General features: G+C 48.9%; 1 protein-coding gene across 1 annotated transcript in view; it reads right to left on the reverse strand.

Moving 5' to 3' along the window:
* Positions 1–14,166, reverse strand: part of SEZ6L (seizure related 6 homolog (mouse)-like) — a gene marked incomplete at its 5' end in the record, with an annotated part of 76,714 nt that overhangs the window by 39,459 nt on the left and 23,089 nt on the right. Inside the window, one exon of the mRNA XM_012644092.1 lies at positions 38–234. Coding sequence (XP_012499546.1) covers positions 38–234 — 197 coding nt within the window. The remainder of the gene's footprint in view (positions 1–37; positions 235–14,166) is intronic.

The raw sequence follows: 14,166 nt of genomic DNA on the forward strand, positions 1-14,166 counted from the left end.
AAACATGAAAAAGAAAACAACCAGATGAGGCACCTACCTATGTAGTTCATGATAAATCCCTGGCCCTTTCCAAAGATGAGGCCGGCAGGGTCCGAGTGGAACTGGATGGTGAGGTCTGGCGTGGAGGAGTACAGCTTCTGGGGGCCGCTATTCCCGAGGTACTGCCCCAAGATGTGGGGCATGACCTCATCGCCGTCGTAGATGGTTAAGATGTCGCTGTTGCTCAGGTTCAAGCTTGGAGGGCAGGGAGAGGAGGAGGGGTCACATGAAACAAAAGATGGACATTCAATAAGACTTGATTATTTTTTTTAGGCAACATACAACTTCTTTTCTTTTTTTTTTTGTGGGGGACAGGGTCTCACTCCATCACCCTGGCTAGAGTGCAGTGGTGTCCTCATAGCTCACTGCAGCCTCAAACTTCTGGGCTCAAGTGATGATCCTGCCTCAGCCTCCCAAGTGTCTGGGACTGCAGGCATGTACCACCACGCCTGGCTAATTTTTCTATTTTTAGTAGAGACAGGGCCTCACTCTTGCTGAGGCTGGTCTCAAACTCCTGAGCTCAAGCGATCCTCCCACCTTGGCCTCCCAGAGTGCTGGGATTACAGGCGTGAGCCGCTTTGCCCGGCTAACATACAATTTCTTAAGACATACTATGTATTAGGTCCCAGGCCTAACACATAATTGGGAGTGAGGTAGGCTTAGACTGCAAATGTGACCAGACACTCTATTCCTTCCTACAAACACAACACACAGATCGGCTGATGAACTGAATTTTTGAAGATACATTTATGAAATGGTCTTGCCTACACGGGACCCATCGCAAAGTCAGATACTGCATTGTAAGAAGAATCGCCATCAACACCCCCGTTATCAACAACCATTTCTTGGGTGACAACTATGTGTCGGGTTGTGACATGGGTCTTTCATTCTTCTTTGATGCGGAACATGCTGACAGCTTGCTAATTATAACTCGCCTTTTCAGGAAGGCGAAGTGATCTTTTCATTTATCATGCGGCAAATTCCTCAAAGTCAACCGAGTTATCGCGTACGTTTAAGAGGGGCAGAGGGTGGGACAGAGGTACCTTATTCATGAAATATGCTCAAACCTGCTATCACTGTTCATAGCATTAAAGAGTGACACATTTTCAAAGACTTGAGTGCAAGAAAGTACCTTGACACTAAATAATCGGTCAGCAATGAACAGTTAATAATCTGGAAAGCACTTCAATATACCACAGAGACGCGTGCCATCTTAGGCGTGCTGGATGAAATTGATCTGACTGCAAGAATGCCAGATAGTTCAGCTTGGGCGGAGTCAGTCATGGGCAGATATTAACTCATGCTCCTTTCTTTTCTTTCTTCTCTCCCCCTTTCTCTTTCTTCTCTTTCTCTCTACATCTTTCTCTTCCCCTATCCCCTGTCCCTAACATTTTTTTCTGAGCACCTACTACGTGCCAGGCATTGTGCTGCACTCAGAGGAGTCGCAGAGTAGTGATCTATCTAGACGTGTAAGCCAGAGATTGTGGCAGGAATTATGATCAAGGTAAGTGCAGAGAAGGGACATCAAACTCAGATCAAGGGCATCCTGGAGGCCTCCCCGGAGGAGGTGATGCTTCTTGCTCTGAAGCCTTAAGAAAGAGCAGGGGACCTCGAAGCAGGCAAACAATGAGTAGGAAGAAGGCAAAACTATGAGGCAGAGGGAAGAAGGGAGAGAGGTTATGGTTCCTGAAGGAACTCGCCCCGTGGTCATTGTGTGCAGGGTTGGGGATGAGGCGCAGGAGGCTGCAGAGCTCTGCAGAGACCAGACCATGAAGGGCTTAAAGAACCAAACTCAGGTGTTTGGACATCATTTTGCTGGAGAGGGAGAGACGCAGACAGGGTTTAAAAGGGAGCTGCATGACTGAGCAATTCAACGCCAGGGGAGAGGCATTCCAGGAATCGGCCCTGAGCGAAGTTCCTGGAAGTGATGCCGGCGGACAGCACCCTCCCCACTGACGGCTTCTTCCAAGGCCCAACAGCACGATTGCTGCTCGTGGGAGTGGGGGAGGGGGAACGCCAGCTACCATGTTGGTGTTTCCAGTGGTGAGAACAAAACAACAGAAGCGCAAGGGACGGTGTTGAAGGTTTGCTGCTGGAGGGCAGGGGCTGCATTTTATTCCCCTCAATACCTTCCGTAGGGCCCCTCACAGTTCCTCATGTAAAGGTTTAATTGCCCGCCCATAATCTCTATCAGTTTCCTCCACACCACCCCAAACAGCCTCTCCTAATGAAAGCTGTCTGCTTGCTTTTCACACATGGCTTCAAGATAAAGCCCCCAAACTTCTCCTGCCTCTTAGCAGTTTTCAACTAGACTGAGCCCCTAAATCCCTACTATATTGAAATGCTCTGGTTGCCACTTTCTCTTGCACACAGTAGGTGCTCAATACATGCTATGGTACGAAAGAAACTGCCAGAGAGTCTATTCGACTGAAGAAATACTGGGGCTGATGTCAGCTCTTGATCTACGGCAGGGAAGAGCCGCTTTAGCTCTCAGAACCACGAGAACATCAATTGCTCCTGCACGTCCCGGCTTAGGCTGCCGTGAAACATGGCAGACAGCAGGTATTTATTCCTTAAGCCGACTTCACGGCCCATCGGCGGGCAACAGCGGGTTCCAGACTGTGCGCGACTCGAGTTTGTTCTATCATTCATTGCAGTGATCTAAATGCAGCAGCAGCAACTTCAAGGGTGCAAATAACTTTCATTTAAAAACCACACCGCAGCCCTTTGTTCTCTATGACGCAGGATAAGGAGCGATGCGCTAGGAAGAGCACCTGGCTTGGAAATCAGGAAGGTCCGATTGGTTTCATTCTCAGCTTCGTCACTTTCACGGAAGGCCTGTGGTTTTTCTGAAGTTTCTTGTCTGTGAATCGGGCTTAATATGTCTAGTCTATGTTGTGAGCTTTGGGAATGGAGTCAAGTCTGGAACCAAATTCCAGGGCCACCTGAGCAAGTCTGGCCACATCGTTTGCATGCTTTGTTGTTATGTTCCAGTTTCATTATGGGCAGCACGATTGTCGCTATCATCACCGTCACCACCATCATCATCGTCATCGTCATCCTCTCTTTGGATTTCTGTTTCTAGATGATGGCAGATGATTTACATCAGTAGTTCCCAACTAGGGACAGTTTTGCCCCCCAGGAGACATTGGCAATGTCTGGAGACATGATTGTCCTAACTAGGTGGGTACCCCTGGGGAGTAGAAGCCAGGGATGCTGTTAAGCATCCTACATTGCACAAGACAGCCCCCACCCCAAGGAAACATCTAGTCCAAAATGTCACTAGCGCTAAGGCTGAAACCCTGGCTTACGTAAATGCACGTTGTAAATAGTGTGCAACGAACGATTGAATTCAACTTCTTCTGTGGTCCTGGAGTTTCATCAGAGGTCCCCTAAGCTAAGAACCAGACAACAGGTGCTGAACACATCCGCTTTCTAAAGGGAGATACTTGGCTATTGATTGAGATTGGATTCTGCAGAAGCAGAAACCAAGTGAACCTATGAGTGTCTCTTGAAGTTTGGCTTGTCTGGGAGGCCACTCCAGGCTGCACTGATGGGAAAGTGAAACAGGAGGAAGGGAAGGAATCAATGTGAGTTTATGGAGGGAAGGGCTTCGCTGCGCATATTGGGTGCCGTCCTGCAGGAGGTTTTAGAGACAGAGAGCAGAACACACCCGGAGAGAGAGGGAGCTGGGGTATTTATCCTCCAACGCCCATCCCTTGTTGGCTGAGGGCTGCTCTCAGGTACATTGCATCTCCAGCACTCCGGCCTGCCCACGTGGCACCAGAGAAAGGCTCCAGGTGAAGAGGTGGGCAGGGGTTTGCAGTAGGAAGTCATCACGGGCACAGGGTGGCAAGTGCTGCAGGCCTTGGAGAGGGTACCAATGGTACCATCTACCACCATCCGCATAGCTCTTCCAGTTTGAGCCCTGCCCCCACCTCTAGCTCATACAAGAGAAGGCCAAGAACCCACTGGGCTGTTGAAGAGGCTAGCAGGAAGGGCTGCCCTGGTGGGGAAGAGGGGAGCTGTCACTGTGGGGTACCACAGGGAGGGGAGAAAGTGTATCGCCCTCACTTCAGGCACAGAGAGGAGAGCTTCGAGGGAACTCTCGGCGACCTGGCAGGTGTCTTTCTTTTGAGGCTTGGGGAAGAGTGGCTGGATTTGATGCTCACCAAGAGAAGAGTAATAGTAAGATCAGACCAGGTGCTGCCTGCTTGCCTGGGGGCAGAGCAAAGACAGAAAAAGAGGATGTTGAAAGTGAGCGTCCTGTGACAGATGAGGGTGGGGAAAGGTTCCTGTTTCCCAGGTTGTGCACCCTGCAAGCAGCAGACAACAGTAGGTCCCCTTAGAAGTGTCCTCACCCCAGAAAAGATAGAACTTTGCTGATAGGGCCCCAGCAAAGGGGGAAAGTCAAGATCAGACAGGCTTAGGAGACTTTGGCCATGATTAGAGAAAAATGATCAGTATTCTGTATATTCTGTAACATACCAACCCAGGCAATCTGGGCTCCCCTGCCCTTTCCCCTGGTCCTTCCTCACTGCAAAATTCCCAGCCAGAGGAGCCCCAAGGAAGAGGTGAAGTTTTGAAATGAATAAAGCTTAGAGTTCTGTGATTATTAGGCTGAACTGCACTTCTTAGGACCAGAAGACCTATGAAAATGCAGCTTTCACCCCAAGAAGAGAAATGACGGGGAACATGCCGGAAGGGGCATTGGCAGAACAAATAAAGTTACTCTCTGCTGCATCCCTCTGAATCTGCCTTTTTGACAGACAGGTTCCAATTACTTATACAGATGCTGGCAATTTAGTTTTTAATCCCCCCAGTCCAAAGACGAACCTGCCTCTTCACTTGCTCACCCTCGTATTTACAGAGTGTACTCAGGGTCCTGGCTTTGGAGCATCCTGAGCAACCGAGATGAAAATGGGGAGCATGGACCACAGGGAGATTGGCCACGGGGCAGACTGGGCTTTCAGCTGAGGTCTGAATTGAGATGTCACCTAGATACAGTGCAGGGAGACGCTGAGAAATCGGGATGTCAGTTTGGCTCCAGGACGATGGCAGATGGAGGCGTTGACAGGCAGGCAGCTTTGGTCCAACTGGAAGTGGGCACGGTGGGACCCCCTTAGGGAGGATTCTGCGGGACAAGGGAGCTTCCGAAGGCCAGACCCCGCCCGCTCCAGCCTCTCTTAGCTGCCAGAGCGAAAGGCGTTCAACCGGCACAGGGTGTGAGCTCTCCGCAGAAGACTCAGCCTCCACGTTTCCCTCTGCAGCCCCTCTTTGTCCTTGGTCGCTCTCGCCAGATTTGCTCGGATCACCCCCACCTTTCTCTTGGATGGCTGCAGAGCACCTCATTGCCCTCCTGACTCCACCCTCACCTGGCCCCAAGCCTGCCTCCTCCCTGCAGCCAGGTGAATCCTCGCAGAGTCTAGATCTGGTCCCTTCACTCAACAGGTGGATGGATGAGTAAAAATGTGGTCCATCTGCACAATGGAATATTATTGAGCCACAACAAGGAATGAAGGACTGATGTCCGCTGCAGCCCGAGTGAACCCCAAAAACATGCTCAGTGAAAGAAGCCAGACCCCAAAGGTCACATGCAGTATTGTACAGTTCCACTTATAGCAAATGTCCAGAAGAGGTAAATCATAGAGACGGAATGCTGATTGGTGCTGGCCAGGGGCTGGGGGGAGAGGGGACTGGGGGGTGACTGCTTAATGGGCATAGAGTTTTCTTTTGGGGTGACGAACATGTTTTGGAACTAGATAGAGGTGTCAGTTGATCACAACACGGTGAACGCACCAAGTACACGCGCACACACGGAAATGGTCTACGTAAATGACTAATTGTATGTTATGTGCATTTCACCTCAATTACAAAAACAAGCACCACCACCTCGTCTCAGGGTAGAGCACGAATGTTTCATCCCAGTTGCAAGGCTCTGTATAGCTCTTTCACACCCCCTTATCTCCCTGCAGCCTCAGTCTCTGACTATCCCTCCCAAGCCAATATTTGATCTCCGGCCAGGCTGCATTACTTGTCAATTTCTCCAAAGCATGATGTTTTTGCCAACCTCTGGGGCTTTCTGCACACCTCCCCTCTGCCCTGAATAGCTTCCGTAGCCTTCTTCATCTAGACCTGGGCAGCTCCTGCCTGTCCCTTCGTCTCGGCCTTCCAGGATTTGCTCACACGCAGAGTCCCCATTTTCCCTCTGAGTCTAGGCTACAGCCTGCCTGTGCTCACCTCTCATATGGAGCTCAGCCCTTGGTGCTCCAGTTTTCTGGGGGCACGTCTGCATGAGACCAGGCGCTCCCCGTGCAACCCCCTAACCCCGTCTCACTCACTGCTGCATCCCCAGCCCTGGCACTGGGCCGAGTGAGGCCAGGTGCCAGCCCAGGGCAGGCGGCCAGGTCTCAGCCTTGGCTCCCACTTGGAGTAGACGGGGCCCTGACCCCGACGGGACTGTCACCCGCTCCAGCCTTGGGAGGGGGACTCAGCTCATCCAGTGCCCTCTGCTCTTCTTGGACGTACGGGTCGCCAGCGTCAAGTCCGATACCACCTGACACCCCTGCGTGACTGAGAGGCCACTCCAAGGCCAGCCCACAGCCTTGTCCCTCTGGGCTCTAGCGTCCTCTCCTCCCCTGCTTGATCTTGCTCCGGGCACATCCCACAGCCCCTCCGAGGGCCTGAGCAGCCGTATGTGGACGTGCTCTCTCTCCAGCGCTTCCCACCTGCTGCTCCTTTCAGCTCCTCCCTGTCGCAGGGCAGTGAAAACTCTGATCTGGTCCGATGTCTGAGAAAGGATTTCCTGGGACCCATATTTAGCTTTCGAATAACAACAACGCTGCGTTCTAAGTATTCAACATTCAAACAACATCATAAAATGAGGCTTAAGATTGTTTCCATTTTACAGATAAGGAAACTGAGGCTCAACCAGGACAAACCACTTGTTCCAGGTCACATAAGAATCAAACCCAAGACTGAAACCTAGGTCTGTCGATGCCAAAACCTGAGATCTGAACCACTGTTTTATACAAAGTCCTACGAAAGCCACATATACATGCTTCCAAGAAGTGTGCCTGGGTGCAGTCCTGTATTAGAAAATGTGAGTAAAAAATTACAAATAAAATCTGCAGGAGGAGAACGCCCCCTTTCACCCTCCCTCCAATCCCGGCGTGCCTTGTGTCCTCGTGACCTCATTGCTAGCAATTCAATTTGACCTGTGATTTCCAACTCTCTTTGCCCCCTGCCAAAGTAATATTTCTTCTCTCTATGACTCCTTGTTTCTTTTTCTAATTTTTAATTAAATTTTTTAAAAAGTTTATTCATAGTTTTAATTGACACGTAATAATTGTACATACTTATGGGGTACAAACTGATCTTTTGATACGTGGGTACAATGTGTAATGATCACTTCAGGGTAATTAGCCTATCATCATCGCCTCAAACATTCACCATTTCTTTGTGTTGGGAACATTCAAAATCCTCTCTTTCAGCTGTTTGGAAATATATATAAAACAAATTATTGTTTTATATGTATATAAAGTATATATATAAAACCATAGATTCCTCCTATCTAGCTGTAATTTTGGTTTACAGACTCCCTGTTTTAAAAAGATTTTGTCTCCTAAATGTTGTACGTGTCTCGGTAACAAATTTATTTCATTTTGTTTTTGTTATTATTGATCACGTATAGCAGAGTCCGCCATAAAATCGGTGTTAAACTTGTTACTTAGTCTGGATGGCTTTACTATGGTAGATAAGGGATTTCTGCTATGGTTTTTGAAATATGGGAAGGAGCTGGGGAAAGGTACATAAGAAAGTGGTTACAGTGTTGCCTCTGGGGAGGGGGCTGTTTGCTGGGGAAAGGTGGGAAACCATTTCACCGTAGACACTTTCGTGCCTTTGCATTTTGAATTATGTGAATGCATTACCTCTTCAAAAAGGATAAAAACAGCCTAAGGGACCCTCATTATTGCTTTCACTGGGGTCTAGAGAATGGAAGAGGTTGAGAATAGAATGCAAGTTAAAATCTGACGCAGACCAGCAAACTCTTCTCCTGTAAGGTAGTTCTTCTCCTCACCAGCAGAGGGCAGTGCATGCTTAAGCATGGTATCTGACTCCCCCACCCCAGCAGGTGTCCTTACCCCAAACAATCAGGATTTGGGGAGAAGGTGGTAGGTGAGGTTTGAGCTGTAGTCAATATTCCACAGAGGGTGGAGAAAGAAATGGTGAGCGAACTACTTTGTTTTTCTTTATTCCTTTCTAAATAAACATTTGACCCTTGCTTACAAATCTTGCCTTTAAAAGGCTTCCTCGAGTGGTATTCACGAGATAATTTTGGGTAGACAAACGTATTTTAAAATGTCTAATGGTTATGCATTTATTTAAATGCTAATTAGAAAAATATATAAGCATAAGGTTTGCACATCAAACTTCTAATTTCATGGACATTATTTTGCTTAGCGTAAGCCAAGCGAAAAAAGGCAAGCCAATTTATACGTAGTTTTAGGAAGAACAACAAGAAAGAAGAAGTAGCTGGTAACAGGGTAATAGAATGGGACTGTGGAAATAGCAACATTTAGCCCACAAAATAAAGTCTGGTTCCTTCCGGGAGGTCCGCAGCGGGGTCCTAATCCACCCTTTGCTGTCTCAAATGTCCAGTTCACCTGGTGGCCCCTAGACCTGCCTCTGTGCTTCTATGCCTTAGCCCATGCTGATCCTTCTACCTGGAATGCCCTCTCCTCTCTTCTCTGCTGGACGACATCTTACTAATTCTTCACTGTCACTCTGTGCTCCCTGCTCCACCCTGCATTTACAGCCATATGATAATTAGCCAAGGTTTTCATAAGGCTTCCTCTATGTCGGGAGCTGTTTAAGCACCTGTACCCACCATTCTATCTTATTCTCAGACTAACTCTATGAACGCTGCTATTCTCAGCCATTTTACAGGTAAGCAAATCAAGGCACCCAGGGACAAAGAAACACGCTCAAGGTCAAGCAGCTGGCCAAACAGGAAAGCCAGGATCCACATATACGTCAAGCTGAGGAAGGGATCCCCAAACTCCACTTGCTTGTGTCGGCTCCCTGAGGACACTTGCTTTTCACCCCAGTCCCTGGAGCCCACACGGGGCTCCCCACAGGTGAAATCACTGTCATTTACACGAACTGATTATGTGACTTTATCTTCATTTTCCAGATGAGGAAGCCGAGGCTCAGAGGACTTAACTGACGTTTCTGAGAAAACGCTACCTTGCGCTTAAGGCAGGCTCTCCACGGGGTAGTAAAGAGAACGGTTAAATAAACCATAGGGTTTAAAAAAGGAAAACAAAAAAAGAATCAAAACCCATAAATGCAATTGTAGGTGCAATAACACTTTTATAAACCATTTATATTTTTTCTCGAAGGCCTTAAAAAAAAAAAAGACTTGTTTGGGGTTCCTGTGTATCGGTTTTCTCATCTGATCCCCTCAACTGCGTAGCGGGGTGGTCAGAGAAAACCTGGCTAATCCCATTTTACAGAGGAGTGAACTGAGCCCCCGAGGCCCAGCCCCCCGAGGCCTCTGAGCTCCTTGGCGATGCCACACAGCCCGCGCCAGGCGCTTCTCGGCACCGCGGCGTTGCCGAGGGGCCCTTTGGCCCGGTGCTAATTTGGTTCCAATTTAATTTGATAAAATGGCAGAAAGAACAAGAAACCATGTCAGCTCCAGGGGGGACACAGAAAACCAATCTCTGTGGCTCCCTCAAAAGAACATAAAAAATGAGCAGTTTTCTAATTTCCTTTTTTGTTCCTTCCTCCCTCTCTTCCTTCCTTCCTCTCTTCCTTCCTCCCTCTCTTGCAAGTGTCCACCAGGCGCGTGTCTGTGTCACACTCGGAACCCCTGGAGATGTTTAAAAACTGCACCCCGACCGGCCAGGCCCTCGGACAGTCTGGGGGTGGGAACAGTGTCAGTGTCACTTAAAACTCCCAGGAGGCTCAGCCGGGCAGCCGGGACCGAGACCACTGAGCCACTGCCTGCAGCTCCAGCCTGGATGGGACCCAGTCCCGACTTCAGAGGGGCTCTCAGCTCTCCTCCACTTCCCTTCTTCTCTCCTTTGCCTCCGCCTCTCTCCCCTTTGCAGTCAGGGTCCCTCTTAGTCCCGCAGAGAGGCTGCAGGGAGGGGACTGCGCGGGCACAACTTCGCTCGGACCGGCTGGCGGGCGCCCGCGCTCTCTCTCCTCTCCGCACCCCGGACCGGCCGGCTGGGAGCTGGCCCTGCGGGAAGCGCAACCAGCGGGCGAAGCTGGGTCTGTGCGCAGCGGTGTGTCTGTGTGGTGTGTGTTCTGTATAGCGGTGCGTGTGCAGAGTGTATGTGTGTGTGTGTGTGTGTGTGTGATTGTGTAAAGGAGATCGTGGGCCGCGGAAGGGATCAATCATCATCATCATGACAACTGCCAATTAAATTGCCGAGTGCTTCTGCACGTGGCATCATTTCCTCCTCTCAAGAACTGTTTAAGAGATGGGTTCTATTATTATTTTCATTTGAAAGATAAAAAAATAAGGCTCAGAGAAGTGAAGTGACTTATCCAAGATCACACAGCCAATAAGTGAAAGATTTGGGACTTCAACCCAAGGCAAGACAGCAATTGGAGGACGAGAGACACGTGGAGCAGAGATGAGCCATTCCAGTCTATGCCTGTCTAGACCACTGGACAGACAACCCACCCCCAAATGCCTGAGAAAGGCCAACCAAGATCAGCACAGCCAGCTCCCCGACCAGTAGCTGCCCACGCGCCCCTGAGTGCGTCCAGCTGAGAGCAGGACCATGCTGACCTGTAGACTTGTGTGCAATGATACATACTTGCTGTTTATGCCATTGAATTTGGGATCGTTTGTTATGCAGCGAAAGCTGACTGATAGATCCTATCTCTGGGCCTCAGTTTCCTCATCTTAAACATGGAATTTGCATTCCATGAACTTTTCTGTTCCTTCTCTAACTCCTCAAAACTTTTGACTCTGGGGAAATGCTGTCTCTCTCCACTAACGGGCTGGAAAATCTGGGATCAGCCAGTTTTACTTTTATCGTGGCCATTTCTCCCATGATTTCTGCTGATATCTGGAAATCCGTTCTCTCGGGGCCAATGCCGCCTTCAACTCTTGAATCTCCCTGCTGCTTGCCTGGATCTCAGGTAGAATTCTTGCAGCCCCGGAGCAGCTATATCTCTGTTTGAAGAACTGAAGTGCCTCTGGACAAGGCACTTAATTTTTAGGGCTTGAAATTAGCTTAGCACAGAACAGGCTGGCAGCGGCTGAAGAGAAATATCCTGCAGCTATCAATCATACGGTCACTGGGGTTTGTTATTAGGTCCTTTTTTATTTCCTGGCTAGAGATCTGTGCTGGGGCCCACAGGCAGGGAGCGATGTGGGGGCTAAGCCTCTGCCCTGGAGCCAAGGAAGGCTGGAGCCCGGTCAAGACTCTTCAGAGACACATGTACGTTTGCCGTAGATTCCCAGGAAACGGGAGGGGGGCACCTCTCAGCCTCAGTTTCTTCTTCTGTAAGACGAGGCTAGGAATTTTTCCCTTGCAGAGCACCTCACTACCATTTATTGTGTGGCGACACTGGCTTTGGCCTTGGAGACCTGGGTTCTTGGCCACCTCCTAGCTGTGTGACCTTGGACAAGCAACCTTGTCCCCCTCGCCTCCACTTCCTCATCTGTAAAAAGGGGTAGTCACACTGACGTGACACAGATACTACATAGGGTATGGATATCGCACTGGAGAGTTAAACGAGTTAATACAGGTGAAGCACTTCGTGCCTGGCGCGTTGTAAGTGCTCAGTGAATGTTAGACGTTGAGTCTTATCAACGAGATGATGCGTACCAAATATGTAGCATAAACTCTGGCATATAGTAGCGGTGAAGATAGTTTTAGCTGATTATTATTTGCCTGTTTTAAGCCAGAAACCTTATGCTATTTATGCTCTTTTAGTTTTTTATGTTATTTAATTCATTTACATAGTCTCTCTTTCTCTTTTATTTGACATATTTATTGAGCATTTTCTATGTGCCAAAGGCTAGGGATAAAGTGAGCAAAATATCCCATTGTGAGGCAGGCGTCACCACTGTCGATGACGTGACCAAAGCCACAGAGCTGGTGAGCAGTAGGGTAAGGATTTACACACAGCTCTTTTTGAGTCTAGAAGCTTTTATGTCTCTTCTGCCACATGGCGTCTTCAAGGTTGTGGCCCCTGTGCTGAGCTCTTGCAGCCACGTACAGGTCGTCTTTGGGGTCCTAACTCTTGCTGTGTGATGCTTGGCAAGTTACTTCCCCTCTCTGGGCCCCTACAAGCTTTTCCATTCTATGATACCTTCACCAATAATTCCTTAGTTTCCTTATTTTCCTTCCCATGATTTATTTTTGGAGGAGTGGAGACACAGAGAGAGAGAGAGAAAGAGACAGAGAGATCTTTAGTATTTAAAAGGCTTATGTTCAGTTGTGATTTTAGGGTATGAGGCAGATTCCTGATGGAGCTGGGAGGTACATGATGGGTTAGGAAAGCATTTATGGTGTGAAGGAAGTTTAGTCTGGGGGCTCCTGACTCATCTAAAGATTATACACCCCTCTTCTCACCTCCCACACCAGCAAGGCAAGGTGGATGGTTCTTAATTAATGTTGAAATTCAGAGCATCCATCCCATACCTAACGATCACTGTCTTCACTGCCTGAATCCTTTGCTCACATGACCCCCTCCTGGAACACCCTTCCCCCATCACAGCTTGGCCAGCTGACTTTCTTCAAGATTCTGCCTGGATGTCACCCTCTCTGTGACATTTCCACACACAGATAAATCCAGTGCCTCTCTATCTCCCCACCCCACCCTCCAAGCTGCAGAAATTTGCTTACATTTTTCCAGGTTGTCTATTCATGGTTCTACTTCCCTTCCTGAACTTTGAGCTCCTACAGGCCTGTGAGCCTCCTTGCATCGTTGCTGAGTAGTACAGATGTTTCCCCCAAAAGCTTGTGCAAGTCAATGAAAATGGAGGCCGTGGTGTATGCTCAACCTTTACTAGCTAGCTGTGTGACCTGAGGAAGCCGCTTAACCTCTCTGTGCTGTCTTCCCCCAATCCATAAAGTGGTAGTGACAATATCTGCCTTGTCAGAGGATTCCTGATAATCATAGTCTCCATTTATGAAGCACCAACTACGTGCCAGCTACCAGGCGATGTGCTTTGCATACATTATCTCTAATTTGGGTAATTACTCTTCTGTAATTATCTCTACTCACATTAGCTCTAATTTATGTAATTATTATCTCTACATAATGATATTCACATTCATTATTGCTCATGGATATAAACCATGCAGCTTAGGGCCTAGCACACAGTAGGTTCTTAAACGGCGACTAATTGGAACCATTGTCTTTATGCCCACGGCAGCAACAGACTGCCTAGTAGATGAGGAGGGGGAAAAGGGCCCATTTTGCCTGGGCCCACATGGCTCGTGTCCTCATTTATGACTCAGCAAACATCGCCCAGCGCCTGCTACGGGACACCTACCCAGCTCGGTCTGCCGTGCAGACTCATTCCCCCTCGTCGACGTGATAAATAACAATTGCAAACACTTAGGAGGCTGAGGGGCCCGGAGGATGGAATTATTTTTACTATCAAACCCAAGTTGGTTTACTAAAACTGTCGGTGGAAACCAAGCAAGATAAATTAAACCCAGCAGCTCTCGGGCCTCATGTAACCCTGGCTGGTGAGATGCTATTTTCACTCCCTCTGTGGGAGGGAGGAGGTGCCAAGTCCAGATGCCACTCTGCCAAGTGTGTGCCAGAGCTTGTCGGAGACAGCCTCGGGCTGGTGACCGGAGGACTCGGCTCCCTTTTGCAAAGCTTTAATCCCTTTAAGTGCTTAAAACCCTTTTCCTGCTGCCCAATTTGGGGAAGCCCAGACTCCTTGATGTGGCTTTCCAGGCCCTGCTGGATCCCACTGACCGCCCAGGTGTCCTGCGTCACACGGATGCATCGCTGAGCTCCAGACACACAGGGCCCTGGAGACACGGCAAGCAGGGTTCAAATCCAAGCTCTGCTAGTTCTTAGCTTCCCTGAGCCTCAGTTTACTCATCTGTAAAATGGAGATAATATTAATAA

The sequence above is a fragment of the Propithecus coquereli genome, unplaced genomic scaffold (assembly GCF_000956105.1).
Source record: "Propithecus coquereli isolate 6110/MARCELLA unplaced genomic scaffold, Pcoq_1.0 Scaffold206, whole genome shotgun sequence".
Classification (NCBI taxonomy): domain Eukaryota; kingdom Metazoa; phylum Chordata; class Mammalia; order Primates; family Indriidae; genus Propithecus; species Propithecus coquereli.